This window comes from Anopheles nili, chromosome 2 (genome assembly GCF_943737925.1).
Source record: "Anopheles nili chromosome 2, idAnoNiliSN_F5_01, whole genome shotgun sequence".
NCBI classification, from domain to species: Eukaryota; Metazoa; Arthropoda; class Insecta; order Diptera; family Culicidae; genus Anopheles; species Anopheles nili.
In genome coordinates, this window is record NC_071291.1 from 17,248,782 (window position 1) to 17,274,864 (window position 26,083).

The 26,083-nt window shown below is 47.1% G+C and overlaps 3 protein-coding genes across 3 annotated transcripts; 1 reads left to right on the forward strand and 2 right to left on the reverse strand.

The window, feature by feature from the left end:
• The first annotated feature begins 666 nt into the window (after positions 1–666).
• On the forward strand, positions 667–1,265 carry LOC128730876 (uncharacterized). Its single transcript, XM_053823966.1, has 2 exons — positions 667–1,029; positions 1,125–1,265. The coding sequence occupies exons 1-2, from the start codon at positions 667–669 to the stop codon at positions 1,263–1,265; spliced, it is 504 nt and encodes a 167-aa protein (XP_053679941.1).
• Positions 1,266–18,865: 17,600 nt separating this feature from the next.
• LOC128730887 (odorant receptor 22c-like) lies at positions 18,866–20,357 on the reverse strand. Its single transcript, XM_053823977.1, is given in 6 exon segments — positions 18,866–18,916; positions 19,002–19,154; positions 19,236–19,352; positions 19,355–19,796; positions 19,870–20,056; positions 20,135–20,357. Coding segments are annotated over 6 exon segments (1,173 nt in total).
• Positions 20,358–22,535: 2,178 nt separating this feature from the next.
• LOC128721108 (ABC transporter G family member 20) lies at positions 22,536–25,733 on the reverse strand. Its single transcript, XM_053814829.1, has 7 exons — positions 25,495–25,733; positions 24,476–25,417; positions 24,170–24,386; positions 23,917–24,094; positions 23,653–23,839; positions 23,326–23,591; positions 22,536–23,259 (listed from the first exon to the last, which is right to left on the reverse strand). The coding sequence occupies exons 1-7, from the start codon at positions 25,731–25,733 to the stop codon at positions 22,958–22,960; spliced, it is 2,331 nt and encodes a 776-aa protein (XP_053670804.1). The 3' UTR covers positions 22,536–22,957.
• Positions 25,734–26,083: the final 350 nt, after the last annotated feature.

The following is a 26,083-nucleotide window of genomic DNA, read 5'->3' on the forward strand; positions in this document are numbered from 1 at the left end:
TAGGATCGATGATTGAATGATAATTTTGCGACTATGAAACTCTTTCAAAAAATCAATTGATGTTTTTACTTATATGAAGATATTTATAAAAAGCACGAATGGTTTGCAAGAAAATTGATGATATTGTTCAGATGTATCACTTGAGCATGTGCTATATTTATATTCCTCAACAAACCGTATTCATTAAGTTGTCTAATAGGATATAAATTATATCATGAAACGACATCGATCTTCTGGTGCGTTTAGTACTAATAGTAACAGACATCAGACAGATACAGAATGTGACAGATATATATCGTATTATTCTACATCCGTATTGGATTGGGTTGGAGTAAACCGATTAGATCCGATTATAAATTGATATAATATCAATTAGTGGCTGAAATTATTAGCAATTGTGGATTGTACATTGTCTGAACCTGATTTTTTTCATTTCATGCATGTGGTATAATGAGATGTAGTTTATAGGTCGAATAAATGTTTCTGTAAATGTCTGATCGTTTGATGCCATATCTTAAATCAGTCAATTTGAAATGTGTATAACATGTCAGCTTAACGATATTGCAAAACGGTCACTTTTTCTTCCACATTGGAGATATCATGTGCTCTATTAAACTTCTAGGCTTTGTTACACTGTTAGTAACATTATCATATTCTGCAACGAGTATGATTAATCGAACTAACTTCCTTCGGCTGAACAATACAAAGCAGTACACATTCAGAATAACGAAATATGTTTGTACCGGAGCACCGTATAAAAGAAGTAACCTACATTATTGCAAAACGATTTTACGTCGCAATCAACCGACCATGATCAACGTATCCCTCACTGTGCCAGAGGAGGTGTACATCGGTTGGGTAGTGGTCAAATTGTACTACAAGTTTGCTACATACCAACCCTTCTTGATCGATGCGGTGTTTGAAGCATGTGAATACCTAAAAAATCGTCCCATCAATCCGGTAGTAACTTATGTGAAGGATATAATGCAGGAAACTGCACCAAGCCTAATGTCACTTTGTCCTCATGGAGTAAGTAAATGAATGGTATTGCTTTTTTTTCTAACAAATAATAAATTGATATTCAGAATAGGACTTACACACTCGTTTGGTGGCTACCGGAAAAGCATACTCCTCGATCTGTCCCCGCAGGAGAATATCGATTGGACATAACGTTTTCGCTCCACGATAACGTGACGGCATTCGCATTCGAAACCTACATCATAGCACGACGAAAGGGTATCATCGGATCTATGATTGAGTGGTGAGTTTGTGGGAATGTAAAAGAATGTGAATGAAATGTAATATGTATTTATATAAATGAAAAACGAGTGACATCACCTTACATTTAATTCATAAATATAAGACTAACCATACGTTGGCAAGATAATAGGAACATGCAGAAAATTGTTAACAAATATCTTTTAACAAGACAAACTCGATAATACATATTAACTATCATGTATACTATTATTGAATATTCACTGTATACGTATGGTACACAGAACAGGTTAATAGTTATTGGACGGTTACAGTGAAAAAGTGATCGTACACTTTATAGCCTATAGCGTTTTGTAAAGAACTGTGATTAAATCGATTAGATATAAAGTTGATGTTGCATAAAACGATTAATTAAAACGATACTAACGGCGTTTAGCATAACTTAAGGTGTAATGTTCGATAATGTTTTATTTTGCTTCGAATGTTATAGCATGTTAAATAATTTGCTGGATTATGATCATGTAACACCACAGCCTTAGTAAAATATGGACAATTTAGTCCCGATTCTGTTCACAAACATGCGTTTTGTCAAAATGTGGTTCATCCACTGACTCATATGGACTGTGCCCAAAGCTGACGAAACCTTTTAAGCCGCGTAACGGGTTGTTTGTACTATAAATTGGAGGGCTCAAGTACTTGAGTAGTACACCTATTAGCAGGTGGAAAGTAATTATCGGTAACTCTATTATCCTTCTAAAAAACCATAAATCCAGTTTTACATTCTCAGAATAGGATCTATAAAATTGTGTGCTGTTTTACGCGTAAGGCTCCATAATTCGTCATCGCAGAAGACTGAGACATTGGAACATTGTACATTGTATTGTTGTGTAGGATGTTTGTAAAGATTGATCAAAATTTGTATTGTAAAAGTTATAGGTTGTGCTTTTAAATCGACTTCATTGCAACATTACATAAAATATTTGTTGATGGAATTAACGTCATTTACTCTACTCCTGGGAATGTTCAACAATAGTACATCGATTGTTTAATGTTAACGCTTTTCATTTGATTTTACTATATAAAAATAATAATAACATTATTGTTAATAATTAATGATGATGACCATTGTTGAAATTTTTTTTAACTTAAGTTGGTGTGTCTCAGAACTAATAACTTAGTTGTAATGTATTGTAAACGTAACCATTATTGTATACACTAAAATTACGAATCAACGGGAATCATTATACTGATATATCAATTGATTTTTTGGCGAATTATGATTTCTCTGACTACTATCTATGATAATTGATATCTATTTATGAATTAAATATTATCTTGTTTCCCAAAAAAAATGCATGGGATTTATTGATATACACTCATGATTATGGACACAACAGCCGCTACGAAGCACGCTTGAATTTTGTTATATTTCCTAAAGAGAAACGGTTATCGTTTTTTTGTGATCATAGCCATTAAATCCGAATACGAAATTTTGTTCCTATCTACGGTGTAATTGTAGTTTTTGATTGGAGGTATTCCAGCATTAGTTGATTTGATTGAAGCGAGTCTTCGCCTATATATACTCATGAGTGTGCATGATTTTGCGAATAGTTTACGGCGTAGCCCTTTGTTTTACTGTAACATATAATGAAAGTACATGTTTTGCATATAACACTTGTGTTGTCTTTATGGAACAGTTTGAGCTGCCAAAATGGCAATAAGACGGTACTTCCTGGTGGTTCCACTATGCCACGACCATACACGTTCAAAATTACCAAGTATCTATGCGTGGGTACGCCTTATAAACGCACCTCGCTAAATTACTGCAAAACAGTGCTACGGCGCAACAAACCCACCGTGTTAAACGTTTCCGTAAATGTGCCTGAGGTACTGAACTACATTTGGGTGACAGTGAAGTTGTACTACAAATTTAAAGAGTACCAGCCATTCCTGATCGATATGGAGCAGGAGGGTTGCGAATACATAAAGAACCGCCCGATCATACCTTTGACGGACTATATTTATGAAATTTTTCAAAAATCCGTGCCTGATTTATCAACTCCATGCCCTCACGGGGTAAATAAAATAATTGACCGGAATTCAGCGGCCTTCGTCTCAAGATATTTTTTTTATGCCAGAATAAAACATACAACATTGTCTGGTGGCTGGAAGAGCGCTACAGTCCAAAGTCCATACCAGCCGGAGACTACAGACTCGATGTAAAGTTTATCGCCCATGATAAGGTGCTCGTATATGGCGTAGAGGCATACTTTGCAGTTCGCCGTAGCGGAGTCATCGGATCAATGTTAGAATGGTAGGCACTAGAAAACAAAGAACATTATCTATAAAAAATGCACGTAAGATAAAAATTTGTGTGTTACATTTCTACAAATCAATACTAATCTATTATCACAAGTATTGTTTGATAATTCCATAAATATATGAATAAATAAAACATCACCAATATCAATTGTTAGCAATTGAGAAGAATGATATATAATTGAGAATGAAACGTAGTTTGTAACGCTTTTCAAACTATCATTAAATTTATTATATTTTATACACTTAATTGATGTAATAATTTATGAAAATAAAACAGTAGTTCAGAATAAAAATAGCACAGTTTAGTTTATTTGCATTTGTATAATTGTCATATATTGGTGTAATGTTCTCGTAACGAATTAATAGCACGCTGAAAAATAGTTTAAATAGAAACAAGTATCTTTGTTTCAACAAAACGCTCTTTGTTTTATTGCTAGACAATCCATTAGTTTATCTTGACATTATGTTTATCTTGAATCAGAAGGCATATGGCTCAAATAAATGTATATAACTATGATGGGACAGAGTAGAAAACCACAGTTTACAGTCAAACGTGTTTTCACGAATTTGTATCACTACGATTACTGACTTTGCAGTACTCGTTAATATGTCGCCTTATGTGATGTTGATTTTTGTGTTGTCCTGTGTGTTTAATAAAAAATTAACCGCTTCAAATCAGCTGGGCAACGATACTCGCCCGTACACTCTGCAAATCATGCGACTAGTGTGCATCGATACACCATATCCAGAAACAGCCTTACAACTATGCAGGGCGTACCTTAGACGTAATCAATTGACTTTAATGCGCGTTGATATTGATGTACCTCATATACTTAACTACATAATGATACATGTTAAGCTGCACTACAAGTACACGGTGTATCAGCCGTTCCTGTTGGATGGAAAAGTGGAAGCGTGCGAGTACATGCGCCAACCGATGAACAGCAATCCTTTCAATAACTACATCTACATGGTCATGAAAGAAATGTTACCCACCCTTGTGCGTCCGTGTCCGCATGGGGTAAAATTTGAAAATAATGTTTTTCTATAAGCACGCTAACCGTTTCATTCTTTGCAGAACATGACCTATTTAATAGCGGCAGAATTCAAGGAGCGATACGCACCAAAATCCATTCCTGCTGGTAATTATCGGTTGGATTTGCGTTTTGCTACTAAAACCAACGTTACTTTGTTAAACATGCAAGGGTATGGAGTAGTCAGGCGGCAGGGGATTTTAGGATCCATGTTGGACTGGTAGTGGAACGGTAACCCGCTCGTCAAATCAAACTTACGGATAGGATAAATGCGGTCCTCTTGGGTTCAGCACCAATCACAATGTCTCGTTTACTAAATAATCCTGCGATAAAATGACCACTACTAGGATCAGTGTACTTGTGATGGAAAAAGCTCTAGCACTCTCTCTTTTTTCACTGAAGATGGCGCAGTTCAAATTCGTGCAGCGCTGTCTCGCGGCTATGTAACGATGTAGTAGAAAAGATAAGGTAAACAGTTCTCGGGCAATGTGCACTACAAAACGCTCAAATTTAAATTCAAAGTTATACCGAAACATTAGAAAAGAACATTAAACATCAAAATGTTTATATTGAATGAGTATTAGCATACCAATGCGCGAATGACCGTTCAATTCCACTGCAGATATCCGTTAAATTCAAATGCCTGTATTACCGCTTTAAACCGCTTTAAAAGAGTTTCAAATCATTTTCTTATTCGAGGGTGAATTTCTGTATCCAGATCGTCAAACCATTTGCGCCACCAGCATCGGCATTTTTAGAGACATCCGTAGGCGTGGCGGATTAAAATCAATCCCAACAGTAAATTAGCTACTAGCAACACAACTAGTAAATTTCGTATATGCCTTTAAAAACATCGATTGTTTGGCAGCCTGAACTTCAAACTTTAGAAAACTCTTCTGTTGTTGTTTGAGAATTTCGTACAGCAAAAGGATTTGAAAGCGTATAATTGTTATGGTAAAATAAAAAAAAGCAGCACAAAAAATAAGAATTCAAATAAGAATAAACATGGAAATAACAGCACAGCTTCATTAGCTACTGCTTGCAAACGCCAAACACAATTCAAACTCGTTCGCATTCCTGTCGTCTAATAACGGGTTTCGGTTACCAATTTTGTAAACATAAACTAAAGCTCGCTGCTCCGTGGTAGAAGGAAACTTAGCCTGCAACCGCACTGCAAGCCAAAATCTTGCGCATAATCAATAATAAATGCATGCCGCTTGCGCCAACAACGCCTCACCGCCCATCCGAAAGATGTTTGGCCGAGCGATGTAATGAAAATTATGATGCACAACAGCGCTGCATGCTTCCAGGGGCGTTGTTTTTCGTAGTTTCGTCTGAACGGAGTTAGACGCAGGCGGGAGTAATATTGCGGAATTTCAATATCGTCCGTTCGCAACGTCCCGGGAATCTGTAGACCAGGCGTGGAGTCCAGAGTTGTTCGGTAGTTTCCCTCTAGAATCTTCACCGGACTGTCGTATGACAAGCACACGCACGGTTATCCTGTCTTTACGGGCAGGAACGGAGCGAGAGCAATCGGAAGAAGCGACGGGTGCGCTATAGCTTAACCTGCGCCGGTGGTGAATTGCCCCAGGAGACTAGCGGTCGCCATAGAGGTCAGATTGGTTCCGCCTCTGGTCCTTCACCACAGCGTCTTCAGAAGGCAGCATCCGGGCAGGATCGTTTGCAACATAACCTCAACAAGGCCACAATTGGCTAACGCCCGCAGGTTGCTTGCTGGCATCTGTTGACCAGCTTCTCCAGCCGGTTGCGTGTGGGCTGCCGGTGACTGGTGTGGTAATATGTAAATTAGATTTTAAAATATAATAGATATGATGACACAGAATATTAAACACGGTCGCCTTCGGGCACGGCGTATCGGTGGAGGAAATTTTGTGTCGAAGTGAGGATCATCGGCGAGTACTCGACTCCGAGGTTCGGGCGTACCCGACTTGCGTAGCCAATGCGATTCGGTCGGTACGGCGTAAAAATCTCGCCGGCTAAGAGCTCGAACGGGCTCGGGTAATGTTTGCTAATTACATTGGTCTCAATTATAGAACTTTCATCTGTTGGGCGAACGCGAGAAGCCTCCGTTGTTTGGCTGGGGACACAAAGTAACAGCCAAATTGAATCATGCTTATCATCTGCATCATCCAGCTACGCTGCCGGAGCGCGCGGGCGTTATTGTGCAAAATAATGCCGTTTAGTGCACGGCTCGATGGAAACGTCAGCGTTATTCGCAGGATTTGATTCACTGCTGGTTGTCGTTGAAGAAATAATGGCAATTCGGTGGGCGATCCAATCAAAATGGGCGTCCGCTTGTCTTCTCATGTTGACGGTGAACCATTTCATCTTGCTCGCTTAGCGCGTAATGATTGTGCAAAAGCATTAATTAGTAGCGATTGTTTGATTGTTATTAAAATCAATGCCGTTTTCCTTAAGTTTGTTTTCACTCTCTCCAAAATCTCTTCATGTCATATCAGGAGTATTTTCTAGGAATTGTGATATTACCAGGGCAAGTGTCTGCAAATTGAATCACTAAAAGCAAAATGGCTGCAAGTGATACAAAGTAAATTGTCTAGTTTTTCTCTCCCCGCCTTTAATCACAAAACTCGGTGCACGCGGTGGTGAATGATGAGTTGCTAAAGCTTTAGCACCGCAAACGCTCTCGATGCGATTGTGCCGTCCCACAGGGCAAAAGGTGACCTTCGGTGGTGGCGGTCGAGCTGTAAAATGGTTTATCTCACCGTGTTTTCCCGAGTGCCCGAACCGTCCCGGCGGTGCCCGGTGCTACAGGAAGTTTTAATTAAAAAAGAACCACTACCGTAAAACGCACCGCACACGCAGCAGCTCGGACCCGGATGTTGGGCAGGCGATTCCTCGAAACCGGAGCAATGTCGCTGATGTATCTATTTACTTACGCAAAGTTCCCGCCCGGCAGCGGGACACGGATGGATTTCCTAATTTTGTTCTCTCGCTCTCTCTCTCTCTCTCTCTCGCTCGCGGACGTCTCAAGCCCTCAGAGATCCGGCTGTCCATCATGCCGGGGATGCGTACCTTTTCGTGCGGCATCCGTCGGTCACCCAGCACCCAGCCGGTCCCGAAGGTTTCATTCTGTGATAATGAAATTAATTAAAATCACTTTACCCATCTTTTGGGGTGGGGACGAGATCGTGCGGTCGACTCGGTTCCCGCATTTCCGGCGGGAAGAGGTGAAGCACCGACGAGCGATCCGATAACGGAAAGGATAACGAGTGTAGACCGACTAAGGGGGGCTGACTAAGGGCCGCACCTAACTGGACGGTGACGGTCGCTCTGGTGACCATTGAAAATGGCAGAATTTTTGGACGACGTGATTGAAGCTGACGATAGTTACGGTTTGATGCAGCAGAAGGAATCGCGCACCGGAATCGGGGTAGGTTTTATTGCCCTTCGGGGTGGATCGTTGTTGCTTGGCATCCGGATGGATTCATCTCGCCTGTTGGAGATCCTATATAGAGCGATAAGCTGTGTGTGTGGAGTGTATTGCACTTCTTTTTCTGCTGTATGAGCAATGCGCTCATTTTCCAATGCTCAAAGATGCTGGACTGTGGACGAGTGGCATTATCAGGGGACGTCATCACCAATGAAGGAGTTAGAGTGGGCAGCTTGGCACTTGTGACAGCTCGCACTCACCGTAAAACTTTAGTGTGAAATGCAATACCCAAAACCAAACACGAGCCATGAATCGGCTCGAGTGTTTCTGGCCCTAGATTCGGCAAGGATCTTACCGCTTTCATTCGAAAGAAAGCATCCCTCGTGGTGACCAACGGATTCATTTCGGACACAAGTGTTCTCGACCCAACACGCAAGTTGTTTCGTCCTTAGTTTCAGCCATTTGTTTACCGTTTCCAGCAAACAACGATACATGCTCGGTCGGACATCACCCAACGTTTGCCACCTCACAGAAGGCGCATCGTGGGTGCGCTTAATTAAATTACCAACTGCCTCCCACCGGGCAGGACTTCAGATTTGCAACAACCGGTGGCCGGGAAATGCGAGCCCGGTATCGATGTCAGTCCGCACGCATTCGAAACATGCACCGATCCGCAATGTTCCCGGGCTGTTGCATTCTGCGTGCATCGAACACCTTCCGACGAACACACGGGGGCCCGAGTGCCCATTAGACCGCGTCCGAGCGAGCTGTTTTGATGAATTTATGAATTTATTTATATGATAATCAGGTATGAATATTTATTCCCTTATCCATTTTACGGCTCAGTTATGATTGTTGTTTCCAGGATGGCGCTGGCCGGACGTCAACATAATTCATCATCTTGCCCGATCCTGCCGACTGGGTGCTTCCGGCGTCGTGTCGGTTACGCCTCGGTACAGACGGTCAGCTTCTTCGCGGTTCCGCGATCTCCCGATTGGCGTGACGTTCGCGCACGTGGGCAGGTGGGCTGCCGAGCTGCTCCTTTGCTAGTGACCACCCGCCGGCCGGTTACGGCCGGTGACAGCGCGCAGTCAAAAGATCCCCGGCCACCTGGTCCACAGTTCGGTGTGATTGATGGCCGGCTCGGTAAATACTGGCCAACGCGCAAACACCACGCCAGTCGGCTCTTTGTGTGCCCACATGCGTTGGTGTGGGAATGGGGGGCCCACCACCGTGACACTCGGCCACGGAAGAGATTAACGGAAACATGAAATATTTATTCGGTCCACCGGTTCGAAGTGGAATGCACGCACAACGGGCCTGTCTGGTGGCGTTTCCTGGACGCCAAACCATCCCCGTGGGAGCGATCCCGCTCGGAAAAGCGTGCATTCCATTAGCTTCCGGCTGCTTCTCGCTATTAGGATCGGGCTGGCACCACTTATCACGGCACTATTAACAATTTACACACTCCGGTGCTGGGTGGGGGTTTCCGACTTCTGACTCATGGTTCGGGTGCTCGTGCAATATGTTGTGCGCTCCAGACCTTCCCATAAGTAGCGCCGTAACTTACCGATGGATTATCGTCTTAGCCAATCGGGCGCCTTTCGGTTGCAACTGGCCGCTGCACTGGTGGCAGGATGGGGAGTGAATTACAGCTGGTGCACCACCGAGCAGCTTAAGATGTCGGCCGGGTGCTCAGCGGTGCCGAACAAATGGCGGCAAAAGATTATCGGTCACCGCATCCGGTAATTGTCCGCGCTGGACGACGGGCACTGCAGCCGAGAGAACGAGCGGTGCATTTTTATTTGTGATCCTGCAGGACGCGTGCCACCGCGCATTGGTGTGAATAATCTTTCGACGAACGGGCGATTCTTGGGGCGGTCGCGTGGAACGGAACACGACACGGAGGATTAAGCGTGGTAACATAAATCAAGCCTCACTTCCGGCGCTTCGCTTCGGCTTTCGTTGATCAAATAATACCTGGGCGTGTGGCGGAATTGCAGACGAACCAGAGTCAATCCTTGAGGATTCAATTAGCGGCAGAAAAGATTTATTTATTAGCGTGCACTCGGTGCTGGTCTTGTGCAAGAAATGGCTCAAACGAATGTACGCAGTCGGCAGGATTTAGCGCCCGTGTGTTTTGCATTACCACTGAAATGGTGCACTTCCAAGCTGCAAATTAGTTGCAGTTAAATTGAATAAATGAGGACAAAAAAAACCCGCTAATCACACCAATTATGCGGGGCATACAGAAAAAAAAGAGAAAAAGGAAAATATGACGACTCTGCATTGTCCTGGCCCGTTCCTCCTTCTTTTTCTCCTTCCCAGCTGCAACGGAACCATTCACGAACGAAGCGCCGAGCGGATAAAAGTGAAGCAAAACCGTACAAAGCCGATGCCGATTGCCCGTTTTACGGTTATCTCGTTTTCCACATACTGCCCACAGATGGTGGAAAACCTCTCAACGCACACACACACACACACACACACACACACACACACACACACACACAGTGGTTGCAGCCTGATCCCAGGCGGTGCTGGCATGCCGAGGCTGGCGCCATAGCGCGATGATTTTGCATAGATAATTATCTGCTTTTATTAGACTCATTAAGGCATATAATTAAAATCTTTTGTACGGCTCCTCCGGCGCGCGGTGCGTGCAATGCTAATGTGTGTCGGAGGTTCGCCCGGCCAACTAGATGAGCTTATTTTTAGCATTTTTCTCACTCTCGCGCTCCTGCGTTCTTTCATCCGCCTGGTGTGCTGTTATCCTCAGCTGACCCGGTCGGGGAGATGAAAGGCAGGACTATAAATGATACGATCGTACGGAGGCAAAAAAAATAGCTCTCTCTTACCGTGACAGTGGTGCTGGAAAACGTGCATCCGTGCACGGTGTCAACGGTGGTGGTGCTTAGCGTTCGGTTCGAGAGGCCGCATAGTAATTTCTCGTCAAAAGAAGCATGCCAGTGACGGAGCTACGGTGTGCCGGATTTTCCATTCCAGCGCATTCCATCGCCGTTCCAGCATGAGCTTCGTTCAGCTTCATTCATCTTCCGAAGAAAATGTCACCTGACGGACAATGTCGTTCCCAAAACCCACCGTAACGGAACGGGAATTTCCCAAAAAAAAAAAAAACACCCGAAAGCAAGTCCAAATTAGCCCGGAATCGATCGAAGCACACATAATCGGTAACCATGGCGCGCAGTGATAATCGCGCGTCGTCTCTCGTCAGTTGGACCAACTACAGTATGTAGCACGCTGCCACGCGCGCCGCTTTGAGTGGCAGTAATGTTTCCATTTCGGGCATTTTTCACCCACTTCCTGGCAGGATGGAGTTGAGCCATGACCGTTTTCCATGAAAACCTCTGGTATTTGCATGGTCGATTGCAAACTTTCTTTTCGTTCGAGCCGCAGCGGGAGATGACTGTTTTCGCTGGAATTTATTTACTGCAGGCGCAACCGTTTCACAGTCGTCACATTCCACGTATCTCGCTTTGGGAGCGGGACCAGCAGGTGTTCATTCAGGGGGCTTCTACAGATAGCATCCTAGTTACGTGGTGCCGTTGTCAGGAAACCAGATCCACAGCTTGATGGCGATGTTGCATGATACGCTGACCAGTTGGAGGAAACCAATTCCAGGCTCGTCGCTGAGAGGGTCTGAGCGATTGTTTCGGTATATGAGAAGGAAAATGGTAGCCATTTGGATAGCAAACCGATGGTGAAATCGTGCTTCGATTGAACGGAAATGAAAACCAATGCATAAATTGCTAGATCATTTGTGACAATTTGTGCTTTATCAGTATGATTGCCAACATTAAGGATAAGCGTGTGTATCGTTTATTCAAAACCTCCAAGCAGGAACGAAAAAATGCCCTAAAGCTCACTTATTTGTTGGTTCGTTTTATGTGATAACTCTTTTATGTCGAGCATGTGCCATGCACGGTGAAGAAGCTTTGAAAATTATCGAAACTCCGAAAGCGTTTGGAAATACGACTAACAACAATGTTCAATTTTCCGTAGTACGTTGATCATTGAATTGTTGTATAGTTCCTTCAAAGCGTAATAGTTGCTTGCACTAAACGAATGTTTTCATCAACGTTATGTACGACACGGCCGTTCGAAGGATCTACAACAGCAGCGAATAAAATTAGTGGAGCAGTAAGCCACCCAAAATCAGCTCGATTTAATACTCACTACGGAAAAGCTGCTCAATGATATCTCAAAGCAGAAAACGTCAAGATTACATCCGTATTTGGCTCTGATCATCATCATTTGAACGAGATGGCGTGTTGTGCGGTTGTACCGATACCAGGGAAAACAGTACGCCGCCGTTTGTAGTGCTTTGCTCTGGAAAATGGAAACACACTGCATATCGTGTTCTCGATGTGGTAAGTTGTGTGATGGTCGGCATTACCGAGTCGCGAATGACTGTACCGCTGTATGCGTACAGAAAGAGCAGAAAAACCAATGATATAGTGTAGGGTAAATAAATGACCCTTAAAATTCCCTCCACCTGGAGATGCAAGATTAAATGACATGTGAGGAAAACTTCCCGACATACAGACGCAGAAGGATACGTATGCTTTAATGTAAAAAGTGTTTTCACTTACGATGAATACGGCCATAGAGACGATACCCATCGTGATAGCAGAGCAGGTATATATGAACAAAATGTTTGGCGCGAATGCATCGCGAACCTGAGCCGCAAGGTCTATGATTTGTTGGTGTCGTATGTTCATACGTCTAAGGTCTTGGTTTATGCGTTGCGTCTCAGAACTGGTGGCTTTTGATGCCGACATTGCTATTGTAGCCGATAGAGCCTCAGCTTCGTGCCGTATAGCAATGAATTGACCACTAACGTAGAGACAAATGCCACTGAACAGTGCATCACTGCCTGAGAGAATGCTTATCGTAGGTCCTGAGATGTAGTTTAGATATAATATCGTGAGGATGTAGCTCGACGTAACTTGCGTATCGTACGGCAACCTAGAGAGTGGCGGGACGTGTTAGTGAAAGGATGTGTGAAGCAGAAACATCTGAAATACTTGCACAGTCTTGAACGGTAGCAATTTGATGAGTGGTCTTTGCCCATGGTACCAGTTGTAAGCCATGGTAACAAATGGTGCCAACCCGTAGAACGCGGCAGTAAAGCAAGTAACTATGAAAATACCAGCTGCCAGTCGGTGTCCCAGAGCCATCAATCGGTTGGTTGTTTCGTTTTCTCGCGGGTGATCTTCTGGAGATGCATGCGAAGTAATGACGAGAACGAAATGAAATTCCACGTTTTCTTAACAAAAAAGTTGTATGGAATTCGATTCAACAATATGTCACTTACCATTCACCAGTTTGTCGAGCGTGCTGAGAATGCGTTCGATTTTTCGCTCGTTGTACAGTACGAACAACAATCGTATGAAGCCAGTCATTCGAGCTATGGTTGGGCAGATACTTTCGATGGCCTCACATAGATTGCCATCCAGGAATGCGTAGAGCCCATGCAGAAACTCACCCGTAATACACATGCCGAGCGAAAAGAAATTGAAGGAAAAGAACAACGTAGTTGGCCAGCGACGTACTAAATGATCCCCGGGCCAGACACCGAATATGTTCATAACCTTTCGCTGCACGCGGAAAAGGTCCCTTCTTGTAGAACCGTTTGCGCCATTATCCTGCGTGGGTTCGGAAAATGGAACGACGAGAGAAATTCGTCCCATGTTTCACCGGTGTGTACAGCACTGTATGGCTCAAGCCTCCATCTTGTGGGCCTTTTTATAAGCGACAGGTTTCCATGGCAATATAAAAGGGGGCGTTACGCGTGAAAGTTCAAAACATAAGGAATATTGGGAAAATCTGCAAAGCTTCAGCCCGTTGCATAGGTAATGGAAAACCGTTGAATTAATAATCGTGCTGCACAAAAGGGTATACTTTTGTTAGAAAGCCAGTTGCAGTAGTAGTTGCAGGAGGACTGATTGCTCAAACTCATGGTCATTATTATCAAATGGTCAAAATCAAAATTTATTCAAACAGACCCACTTTTACGCACCGTTAGCGGCCCAATTTATCCCGTTCATTATCCATGCATCGCTTTATGTCGACGTTAAATCGGTGTTGAATCAGCGCTTCCCGCTGACTAAATGGTACTTTAGTTTGACGAACCCTTAATCCAGTGCTGTAAAGTTCGCTCTAACAGCTTCGCTTATCTAACGCAAATAGCGTGTTCGGGCCGCGACGAAGCCGTACAATGCGTGGCACCAGAAAAACGTCCCTGCAAATGGTGCAAAGCTGAGGGAACATTTTGAAAAGTTCAATATTTGCACAGCTGGGTGCAGCTCTGGGTGCTGGCGGTCGGTCGATTTGTTCGTCAGTGAAGACTGCGGCCACGAAATGTCTAGCCCTTTTCTGACCAGCCAGCTTAGCACCGTTTTGCCGCACGATCTGGAGCACACTTCCGGTTATGGTTGTGACGGATCGGTCTGGTTAACACGCTCCCGCCAGTGACCAGGCATTTGCTGAGCTGCAGAAAACCACAAATTAAGTCGGGGCGGTACTGGCGAATCGAACATCGACTCTCGCAACAAGTTCGTCGAAGGTGCCCTATCAATCATCGGCCCTTCCATCCATCATTTGGTTTGTGCACCCGACCGGAGCGACAAACGGTGCGGGTTTTGGAAACCAGATGGCGCATTTTGCGGGCTCGATTAATGGCAGTTTAAGGAAGAGGTCTGGATGGAGAAGAAAAAAAACTGCTTACGATATCCGATAATTGCTAATCGGTACTGAACGAGGTTATGTCACTTTTACGGTAATGAAAGGCTTGTTGACGGAAAGCGTCATAGAATATTCATGAAAGTAACATTAAACTGAAGCCCCTTATAGGTGCATGGTGGGATAATGTTCAAAAGCAATATAAGATTATCAACCACTCAAATTGCCTTCAAAACGTTCATCACCAGATGTGCTTTTGAAATTAGATTGATTTTTTTTTCTTACTGCACAAAGAAAAGGATAATCACTCCTCAGTAAACAATGGAAAAACTGTTGCAAAAGTGACGAATGTACCAACAAAACATCATGCAGAGAAGTTTCAATGGGTTGAACACAATTATGCATGGAAATTAGTCGCATGCCGGTCGCAAATCCTCGGGGACTTGCTTCCAACAGCATAATGCGCTGGCGTGTCCTTGCAGTGGCACAACTACGTATCGCACTTCGTTGGGCTGCCCCGGATGTTGATTAATTTATGTACCGGATCCCCCCCCGGAGGGTTCATAATTAATCAAAGCCAATCCGATTTTAATCAGCCGACAAGACGTTCGCCTGCTGAAGCGTCGCTTAACTACAGTTCCGAGAACTCCTGCCAGCAGTCGTGAACGCATGTGGCGGTTCGTAGCTCTTGGCACTCGGCTGCAAGGACGCAGCGATGATGATATTTTATTAGCCACCGCGTCCTTTCGTTCTTTCATGATCCACCCTCGCTTTTCTGTGTCCGCAAAAAAGGGAAGAAAAAAAAAGGATGCTCAGAGGTTGAGCCCGGGCGGAGACGATGCAGTATGGCTTGGGTTGCTATCGGGCCGGTCAGCCAACTACCGGTCAGCCTGCAGTAATTGAAACTGGACACTCGGTAGTAAAACCTTATGTCCACACGTAAAAGAAGCCGGCTCGCTCTTACCGGGTGGGCAATGGAGCCGTTTTGCCGAAAGGCCACTGCCACTAGCCGCCGGGCTTCGGTGAGGTTTTTGTCGCTGGAGATCAATTTCGAACCGCTCGAAAGTAAGAGAGATTTTCTTGTGGCGCCCGGAAATGAGCAACGGGAAAGATAAATGTTTTCCATGGGGCGTTTTTCTTGCTGCTGCTGCTGCTGCTGTTGCTGTTGTTGTTTGCTGCTGCGCTTTTCTTGCTTGCGTTGCGTTGGTCGCAACCCTCCCCCAAAAGGACGCTGGTATTTGGGGTTGAATTTGAAGGAAGCGACCATTTGGTAGATTATATGGCGATGAGATGGAAGAGATGGCAGGCTCTCTTTCACCCCCACGAACGGAAACCGAATCCGGTGCTCGGTGCAAAACCGACGTCGTGTGTCATTTGGGTGCTTGGGAAGCGACCTGATTCTCATTTTATTTGTCGTCCCCCGATTGAACCACATTCATCTTCAATGACCCACGTGGCCGTGATTACTGCTTCATCAACTCGTTGCGCTCGCGCCAAGCTGGTTTCAGGACGCTCCATCAACACCCGTACAATGAGGGCGTTCGCTCAACCGACCGTTGGGTGAAGGTGCTGGGGCTAAATATATGCACATTGATTTTCACGGGCTCGAGAAAGCAGCGTGAAAATAGAATTGCCGTGGCGTGGCTCGCTCCGGGAGGTGGTGTGTGACCTGACGAGAAACGAAAGAAAGCATATTTCTCTTGCGATCTCGACACTTTTTGCCTCATGTCATTATTTTTCCATCCCGCGTCCACGTGGACGGTGGAAGCTCGGGAAAGGCTCGGCACGGAGAAAAGGACAAGAAATTCACCGAAAGCCAACCGATGGGTGCTTTTCATTTCGCACGCAGTTCGGTGGCTTTAACGAGCTGTGTGAAAATTTGTTTTCCCTTAAGAAAGGAATGAAAAAAAAAAGACGGACCTGCAAAAGGAAGACGAGAAAAAACGAGCCGCCTGCGCCAGTGTTGATGGGGCTGTTTTCATCGCGTGTGTGTTACAACAAAGTGCCGGAATGGTGCCTCATAACTCGCTCGCTACCTTCCACCTACATCAGGCCGGGTGTCTCGTGGCCATTCCTGCCGTTCGACGGTACATGATTTATCCCGTGAGGATGCGAAGAGATGCAGAAAAATCTTCATAATGGTGATTGAATAGCTGAAGATTTGTGACGCGCCGTAAGGGTGGCCCCGGGACGGAAGCATCGCATTCCGTTGTGGGCAAACCGACCTGAACACGGGACACTTTGCACGCCACCCATCGGAGTCGTTTGAGGGAAGGGCGTGCTCGGTTGGGCTAGACCGGAACAGGGAGCCATAAAAGAGCGATGATGTTATTTTCCGTTCCCCGATCGGAACCGTGGCGTGGAATGCGAAACTTTTCTTGTCGTTCTTGCCTTTGGAAACGCGTGTGGAAAACCGTGGCCCGATGCGTGGTGCCGGAGATGTATGGCTCTCATTAGCGCTCGCAGGCGTTCTCGCGTTTCGATGGTGGCACGGTGGCGTTCCCACGCACGACATACCCCATTTGTGGTGTTTCATTCTCGACCTGCGCGTGATTAATGTGGCACAGAAGGAAAATTAAAGCGACCGGAAAAATCAAACATTCCCGCTGCCACCGGATGGGTTTGATGGGTTCGATCGAAACTTATGGTGCCTTTTGGAAGATCCAGCGCTAGATCCTTTGATGACCGGACGCACCGGAATCGACTATTCCGTTCACACACAGAGTGATAAAGAAGTCGGAGTGTTTTTCACGGACATCTGACGACGATGCGATCAAACCGTCGTCATGGATTAGCGCTCATGAACGCAGGCGTGAATGGAATTTAGTGCTGAACTGCACTATTACGCACAAGGATCAAGGCGTAATTTCATTCTGCCCATAGGTCGATTCTACCTGCGTTCAATGCACACCCAAAGAGCAACGATCGCTCGAAGAAATCCACTCCCACCGCAACGGTTCCACAGCCGAAGCCGAGCACATGATTAGACTTGATTCCTTCGCATTGAAGCCATAACACCACTTCAAAGCAGTAAAACATTCTCCGCAAATCCATTTCTTTGCATCGACGCTCGGAGGGTTCGAGTCGAAGCCAGCCATTTACCAACCGGTAAAGCCTTTAGGCCCTGCCAGCGCAAAGGTGCAAAGGCAATAAGGACCGGCGAAATCCTTGCCGAACCGATTGTTTGCCTTTGACGGTTAAGCAGCCCAAGGTTCCAAGGAGCAGCCCGTTTGGAACTGAGTGGATCTCAATTTTCTAGCTGAACTGATTCAATTGGAAGCTAATCTGGTTAAGTATTTCCATATGTGTTGCAGCGGGTGCTTTGAACCGGGCCCTCGAGTTGCTTTCACAGGGGGCGCCCTTTTTTGCAAATCACTACCAGGGAAGCGTTGTTTGCAGTGTAAAATGTTCTGCTCTGCTTACATAGGCAGGGGCACCACGTGCGACGTTCAAGCACCGGTTTACAACTCTCGTGGACCGAGTACGTCACAACCGTGAATGGGCACGCAGCACGGTTTCAGGTGGGTAGGCTTTTGTGACGAATAAAAACCAGCAACCTCAAGAACGAACTTAAACGGACGATTGCTAAACAGACCGCTCGCTGGGAATGTCTGCACATAATGCCGCAATTATGGCTCTGGGAGTCCCGTGAGTTAAAGGACCTCGTAATACCTCGATGTAAAGGACCTTCCGTGAGCGAACCCCTGTTGACAGGATAGCATTCCAAGATGAAAGCACCGCAAGTATGCGCGAGTGAACGGAACGTTTCAGACGCAGCAATTAACATCTTTTATTAGGCTCGTTAAGCTCGGCATAATTAACTTTCCCCCAGTGGCATATGCCACCGGGTACGTTCGGTGCGCTCTCATCGTCGTCTCGAAGACGTGGTGACGAGTGCAAGTGCATCTTGCCGAAACCTATCAAAGTACGGTTGTAAGCCAGGCTCGAGTAGCCTCTTGCCGGTCGCGCTTTATACAGGTCCTTTTTGCACGGGTACTTGATGATGGCAAATCGTGTTTGTGCGAATTGTGAAGGGGAACTGTGGTTCAGTTTACTACCCGTTACGGTGAGGCTGAAGAACTACCGCACTACTAGCGATTAGATACGCCCGCTGCATATCGACTTGAACTTCGAGCTCAGCGAAATTGCTGAGCGCAAGCCAAACCGCGCGGAGTTAGAGGAACGAGTTCATTAGCGTGATGTACGATGAAGCCGTCCGGACGATCTGCGGAGCGAGAGCAAACCCATTAGACGCCCGTCGCACGTGTGCTAATCCGCCAGCTTAATGCCACCGGCGTTGGTTCGCTTACCACCGAAAAGCTTTCCATCGATGGTTCGAAGAACGGTACGTTCAGATTCGATCCGTACTGGGCCCTAATCATTATCATTTGGATGAGGTGGCGTGTGTTGCGGTCGAACTGATACCAAGGAAACCCGTACGCCACCGTTTGGATGGCTTCGCTCTGATGAGGGAATAAAAAAAGGGACACGACGTTGAAATCAAATTCATATCCGAGCGCTCGTTAGCCGGGACCGATATGTACCGAGTCACGGATGATCGTACCGCTGTACGAGTACAAAAACAGCAGTATCAGCTCCGCGAGCGCGTACGGTATATAGGTGAGCTTATAGATGCCCTGCACCTGTGGGTTGGAAAAACGGAGCCAGGATATGGGTGCGTGAGTTGCGAGGGTCCTTCTATCCGCACAAAAAGGGTGTAACTACGTACGACGAGCATCGCGATGCAAACAATGCAAATGATGAGGGCAGAGCAGGTGTACACGAGCAGAATGCTTGAGACGAATGCCTGGCGAGCGTCGTTCACTAAGTCGATTAATTGCTGATGTCGCGCGCTGATGCGCTTTAGCTCTTCGTTGATGCGATGCGTCTCCGAAGAGGAGGCTTTCAACGCTGTACGGTCCACGCTAGCGGCTAGGGCTTCAATTTCCAGCCTAATGGCCACAAACTGACCACTGAGGTACAGACAAACGCCACTGAACAGGGAGTCACAACCCGTTTGGGAGTTGATCGTAGGCGATGAGGCGTAGTTTAAGAACACCGTTACCAGGAAAAAGATCAGTGGCTTCTGGGAATCAAACGGGAGCCTGTGGAGCAGAAAAGGGTTCAAAGAAGTTTGGTCTAAATACGACAGTTATTGGCTGCGTGCCCGGTACTTACGCAATCTTGAACGGTAGTAGCTTCACGAGAGGGCGCTGCCCTTGGAACCAGTTGTAGGTCATGATGAAAAACGGCGTAACACCGTAGAGCAGGGCGGCAAAAAACATTGACAGCATCAGGAAGAGGGTAAACTTTTGGCCCAGTCTCTTCATTCGCTTAGTGGTGTCGTTTTCTCGTGGGTGTTCATCTGCATGAAAGGTGAAAAGGCTGGTAAATAGTTTTCGAGCAATGGAGCATGCAAAGCGCATGGCAGCACAAAACTTACTTCGAATTACTTGATGGATCTTCAAGAGGATGTCTTCAATTTCGGACCGATAGATGATATAGAATACGATGCGTAAAAAGCCAGAGATACGCGCCACGGTTGGGCAGATGCTCTCAATAGTTTCACTTAAGTCACCGTCCTGGTACGCGTAGAGTCCGTGCAGGAACTCGCCCGTAATGCATAGGGCGAGTGATACCACATTAAACACCATTAGCGCCTTCATATACCAGCGCTGTGCGGCGTCATTCACGGGCCAGATTCCAACGACTAACAGGATTTTCCGCTGTAATCGGAAAATGTCCCACGCTTCAGCACCGTACGCACGGATATCCTGGTTGGTCTCGGCAAATGGCACCACTGGAGAATTCTTACCCATCGTTCTTTGCGGTGTAGTGCCGGTTTGATCCATGAGCCCACGGGGTTGGCTCAATTTATAAGGCACCGGTATCCCAGGCAACGGTTAAAAATGTTAACCGTGGTCAAGCCATAACATAGCGACCATGGGAAAAACTGTCAGCTCTGCAATCAGCAGGCTTTGATTGACTAACCGGGCGACATGTGAGCAGATCGCGATTAATCTAACCGCAGCGATGCGCATTGCATTTCCTTTTATACTGAATAAATAAATGATACAAGGCATTCGCAAGCATTATCGTCCTTGCTGGGATGGGTTTGCATACCAGGAATCAATAGATAATGGAATTTTAATGACGTCGCGGCCAAAAGGACCAGCAACGCACATAGTTGCTCGAGGTAGAAACAATCCCCATAAATTTTACAACTAATTCAAGCGCGGTATGTATGTTGTTGAGAAAAGTAATGAAAATAAACGATCCTATTGGGGGGTTTAATCCTTAACGCAAGCGCTAACGAACAACAGCACCGTTCGGCGTTCTTGAGGCAGTTTCATCAACACTTTTCCCCATCCGTTTCGCGCGGCTGCTGACTAATGACGGAAAGCAATTTAATTGATTTGAGCTCTTTACAACGAAGCCACAAAACTGCCGACTAATAAATGCGAAAATGAACCCCTCTTACGGGTTTGGGTTTATTTTCCCAACCCCTTAGCCCATGGCGTGGGTGTGTCAGAACGGAAGCTTTACGCCACACGCCAAGGAAGTCGGTGGCACGCGCCAGTTTCGACGCGTTACCGCTTCATGCATAGTTTGTGGTGCGCTGGTTCGTTGTTTTGGCTCACCGACGCCCGCAAATGGGGCCGCTCACCACAAATGGGACCGTTTAATCGATTCCTGAGGTTTCCGTGGTCTAGGCCGTCTTTCGGGCTTAATGAAACCTAGTCGACAATTTATGCACACTCGAAATTCGTCCGTCAAAACTGTCGTCACTGCTGATCCGGCACCGATCCGGTTACGCGAGCACACACCCGTCGCAAATTGACTGCGGGAAAATTAATCGACAAAGCACACAGACGGACGAGCTGCCACCGTAACCGTGCAAAGGTGGAAATCGTGGACGCGTTCATTTTGCACTCCGGTGCGCTGGGGGCTTTCGCACCTGCTTGGCTGTGGGTGCTTTTGTGCGGTAAATTAAATTTACCAACAAACTTATTTAAGCCGCCAGTTCGTCTAATCGTCTGCGGCCCGAGAACCGCGTCCCCGGGGCCGGAGTTAACCGGCCAGTATGCAGGACGAACTACGCAGCTCGTAAGCTCGGTCGGTTCATTGATGCAATATTCATCGGATTTTCCCAGCACACCCAGCCATCACCGACGGACGACGGTCGTCTTTCCCCCCACTGGGGAACCACAAACCAATCCGTCCTCCGGGGACGTACGGCCGCTGGCTGGGAGTATCCACCGTTGGTCCTGCATCCCGCAGTGCCTTTGCGGAATGTCCCTGAGGGTGTCCTGCACGTGAGCGTGTTCTCCGGTTGCAACGCGTTCCACTCTGTTTGCTGCCACAATTAATCAATTGCTCAATCAGATGTAAATTAATAGCTAGGAAACGCAACCCGACCGCCGGCGGGTGTGGACAACGACCACCTTCTTGGGGTACACGTGGTCAGGACACGTCTTTTCGCTTCGTTTCGCCCCGCGGGTCTTGGTTCCTGACCGCATGTGGCAAGCTGCACCGACGTGTGCTAGTTTATAGCCGCGGGTACGCGGATTTCTAATTGAATTCACATCTCGCTGTCGATTGACGCGTGGAATTAATTATGGCTAAAGCGCTGATATAGGGCTTCCGCAAGAAGGCGCATTCGAATGAGAATGGGTTTCCGGAAGTACCACAGTTGACATTGATGAACAGGTGCGCATGATGTTACGTTTTTTTGTTGTCGCAAACTGTTTCGGAAGGTCCGTTAATATAGCCCCCATGGCTTGTGACAGGAAAAGCCAACACATGCGCGAAATATATTTAGCTAAAATATGTGTTTGGTTTTATTGAATTCCTTTCGCCTGCTTAAAATACTAAACTAGCCCGCGAACATTCATCTACTCCCGCGAGCACTTGAAAAAAGATGAATTTAGATGCACAACAAACCGCTCGATAAAACACAGAACAGACGGATGAGTGAATGGGCGTTGTGAGGAGAACGGTCGATGGAGAATGCTATAAATAACAGGCTGCCTAGCCGACATTACACTCCCTGTGTCGCTGGCCAGGGTTTCACCTAGAAGCGCCCGTTTGTAGCCCCAAGCGGTAGCACCGCACACGCTCAGGTCCATGAAATGTAATGAATTCCAGTCCAACAAATCTTAACCTACACAAAGAAACCCGCTGACTAAGCACCCGCCTCCCAGGCCCGGTCACGTGTGGCCAGGGAACGCTCGCGTCCACTGGGACAAATGTAGCAACGCGCCATTTATCCCTTCTTGAACTTGAGCAGCAGTATACTAATGGTAAGGAAGATCACGATCCAGATGGCAGTCGACGCGAACCCGATGTAGACGTTCGGATCCTCGATGACCCAGCCGCGTTGCAGGATCGAGCGTAGCGATTCGGTGGATTTGGTCAGCGGCAGAAAGACGGAGAACAACCGCACTAATGGGTGCATCCCTTCAATGGGCCAGATGATGCCACAAAGCATCACGATCGGCAAGAAGCTGCCCATCGCCATGTACGTGGCCGAACGTTCGTTATCACAGGAGCACGACACCACGAAACCTGCACGAATGAAAGAGAGACATGTTAGAACGATCACCGGACGCGTATGGCACTGTCAGGACCTACCGAAGCACATGCCGCAAAGCCCGGTCAGGATGGTGAGCAGAATGACCCACACGATGTCGCCCCGGTTGGTGAGGTTGAACACGGAGAAGCTAAACACCATGACGAGTGCCGTCTGGAAGCACATCACCAGAAACTGTGTGGTGACGTGCGAGAAGAGAATCTCGATTCCGGTGATGCCCGAGACGAGACACCGCTCCAGGATGCCTTCGTTACGCTCGATCAACATGGCGCCCGAGGTTAGCGCGACGGAAAGGAAGAATATGATGCTGAAATGGAAACGCAAATTATTGCATCTGCTCTCGATCCTGCGGGTGCTTACATCCTTACGTGAGAATAACGCCCGGTGCGGCGAAATCGGTAAAGTTCGGCTTACGATCACCGTACACGGGGCTGTTCCACTGGAAAGGGATGCGACCGTTCGAGGGGTTAACGTCACAATCGCTCAGGATGTTTTCGATAAAGTCAAAGAACGCGTACTGGATGTCACGGTAAAGCAGCGTGCCTATTTGTTGATCTAGTGATCGTGGCGTAGGAGAACAGAAAGCGTGAGTGTTGTGACTGAAGGCAGTCGATTCGGAGGGTGAGCCTTACTTGACATGTCCATGGTGACAGCCAGATTCGCAGAGTCGATGGTGAAATCATCCACATCTCGACCCCGTTCCGTGCGTTCTACCAGCGAGTCGGAGTAGTTAGAAGCAAATACCAGCGCGCCCCATGCTTTGCCTCGAGTGACCTGCTGCAGGGCGTCGTTTTCGTTGGAAAAAAGCTCCTGTGATGTAAGAGAGAGATAGAGTGCGTATAAGTGAATGTCCGGTGTCCAGGTTTGGTACGGCTTGGAGCTCACCAATTCAACGCTCCTGTTTTTCAAAAACTCCATGTAGCGACAGCTGAGCAGCGAATAATTACAGCCCGGGAACACCGGACACTCCTGGAAGCCGAAACCTGCCTCTTCGAGTTCGTAGTTAGCCACGGCCAGTTTCAGCCCAACGGGATCGTGTCCGATGGCCCAGCAGAAGAGAATGATCTGCGCTACTGGAAGACCTATGATGAATGCCATCACTCTGTGGAAAGATCGCGAAAAGAGAGAAACACAACGGTCAGTTAAACTGGGGGTCATGCTAGCTGTAGCTGCTCCAGATGGTAGCCATACCCAACGTTACGCCACATCCACAGGAAGTTCTTCCATATCAGTGCCCTCATGTGATTCGGTTTGATGAACTTCATGTACTCGATGAGCGGAGTTTTGGTGTCCTCTTCGGGAGGCAGTGGTGGTGCTTGGATCTCGGGCGTGACCGCATCTGGGCCGCGGGACGACATCGAGATGTTGTCTCCAAACTCTCCCGATATCTCGCCATGATCCTCCTCCGGCGATAGGTCCAGAGCCGGGTTGCTGATGGCCGGTATGCGCACGTGTTCGACCACTTCCTGCGCGATCGACGAACGTCGCCGTTTGCCCATGTTCTGCAGCACGGACAGCTTCAAGAAGACGTCTTCGAGCGATTCGGCTTGGTACTGTGCCAGTAGGTCCGCGGGTGACTCCTCGGCCAAGAACTTGCCACCACGCATCAGCCCGATCACGTGTGCCTGGCGTGTTTCCTCGATGTAGTGTGTTGTTACGATCACCGTCGTGTTGCCGGACTTCGTGATCTCGACCAGATGGTCCCAGATGCTCTGTCGCAACACCGGATCGACACCGACGGTCGGTTCGTCCAGAATGAGTAGCTCAGGTTCGTTTAGAAGAGCGGCTGCAAGACTCATGCGCCGCTGTTGACCACCAGACAGGTTCTTCACGAAACGTGACGCATTTGGGAGCTGCAACAGTTTGCACAGGAAGTCCGTCTTCTCGTCGACCTGATCCGTGGTCATACCGTAGATCCAACCGAAGTAGATGAGCGTCTCGCGGATGGTGAACTCCCCGTACAAGGCCACCTCCTGGGGCATGTAGCCGATCCGCGGGCCAGGTACACCGGAACCACGTGATCCAGGACGACCGCCCAGAACCCAGATTTCACCCGAATTAAGCCTCCGCCGACCGACGATGCACGAAAGAAGCGTCGTTTTGCCGCAACCCGACGCACCCAGCAGTCCGTAGCTGAAAATGGTACAGAAAAGCGTTGAAGTTAATCCCGCGTGATATAAACCTCACGTGCGCCGGCTAGCCACACTCACATCGAGCCCTTCGGTACGGTCATGTTCAACCCATCCAGGATGACGTTGGGGTTCTTTTTGGTGCCGTAGATTTTGTGCGCTCGCCTGACACAAACCGCCTGCTGCCGACGGATGGCCACCGTGGATGGTTGCGACATGAAAGTTTTTCGCTTGGCCGCGAGATCAAAGTCTGTGTCGGAGGTCACCGCCTGGCCGCTGCCAGTCGCCACCGGCGGGATTCCTTCCGATTCCGCGTCCATGCTGTGCTAAGGGATGGAAACAAACCGGACACGATTAGCGTTGAAAGGTTTCAGGGGAGAATCAAAGTGCGCCTAATCGGAGCGCGAATAAAACGCGCGGGCTGGTTCTGGCGCGTGCTAGACGATAGTTGTCCCTGTTGTCAGTTTACGCAGCACCACGCGGTGTTTGCGTTGCAAATTTGTTTGACATTCACCACACACAAAACACGCAACACATGGGGTATCGTACCCCCATTTTGGGTGGCTCGCTTTCGTAGCCGGAACATTGGTTCATGTTTGCGTTGTGTAAATGAACGCCGCTTATGGAATGGTTATCCATCGGATCTTCCCACCCACGCCACGGTTCGCCC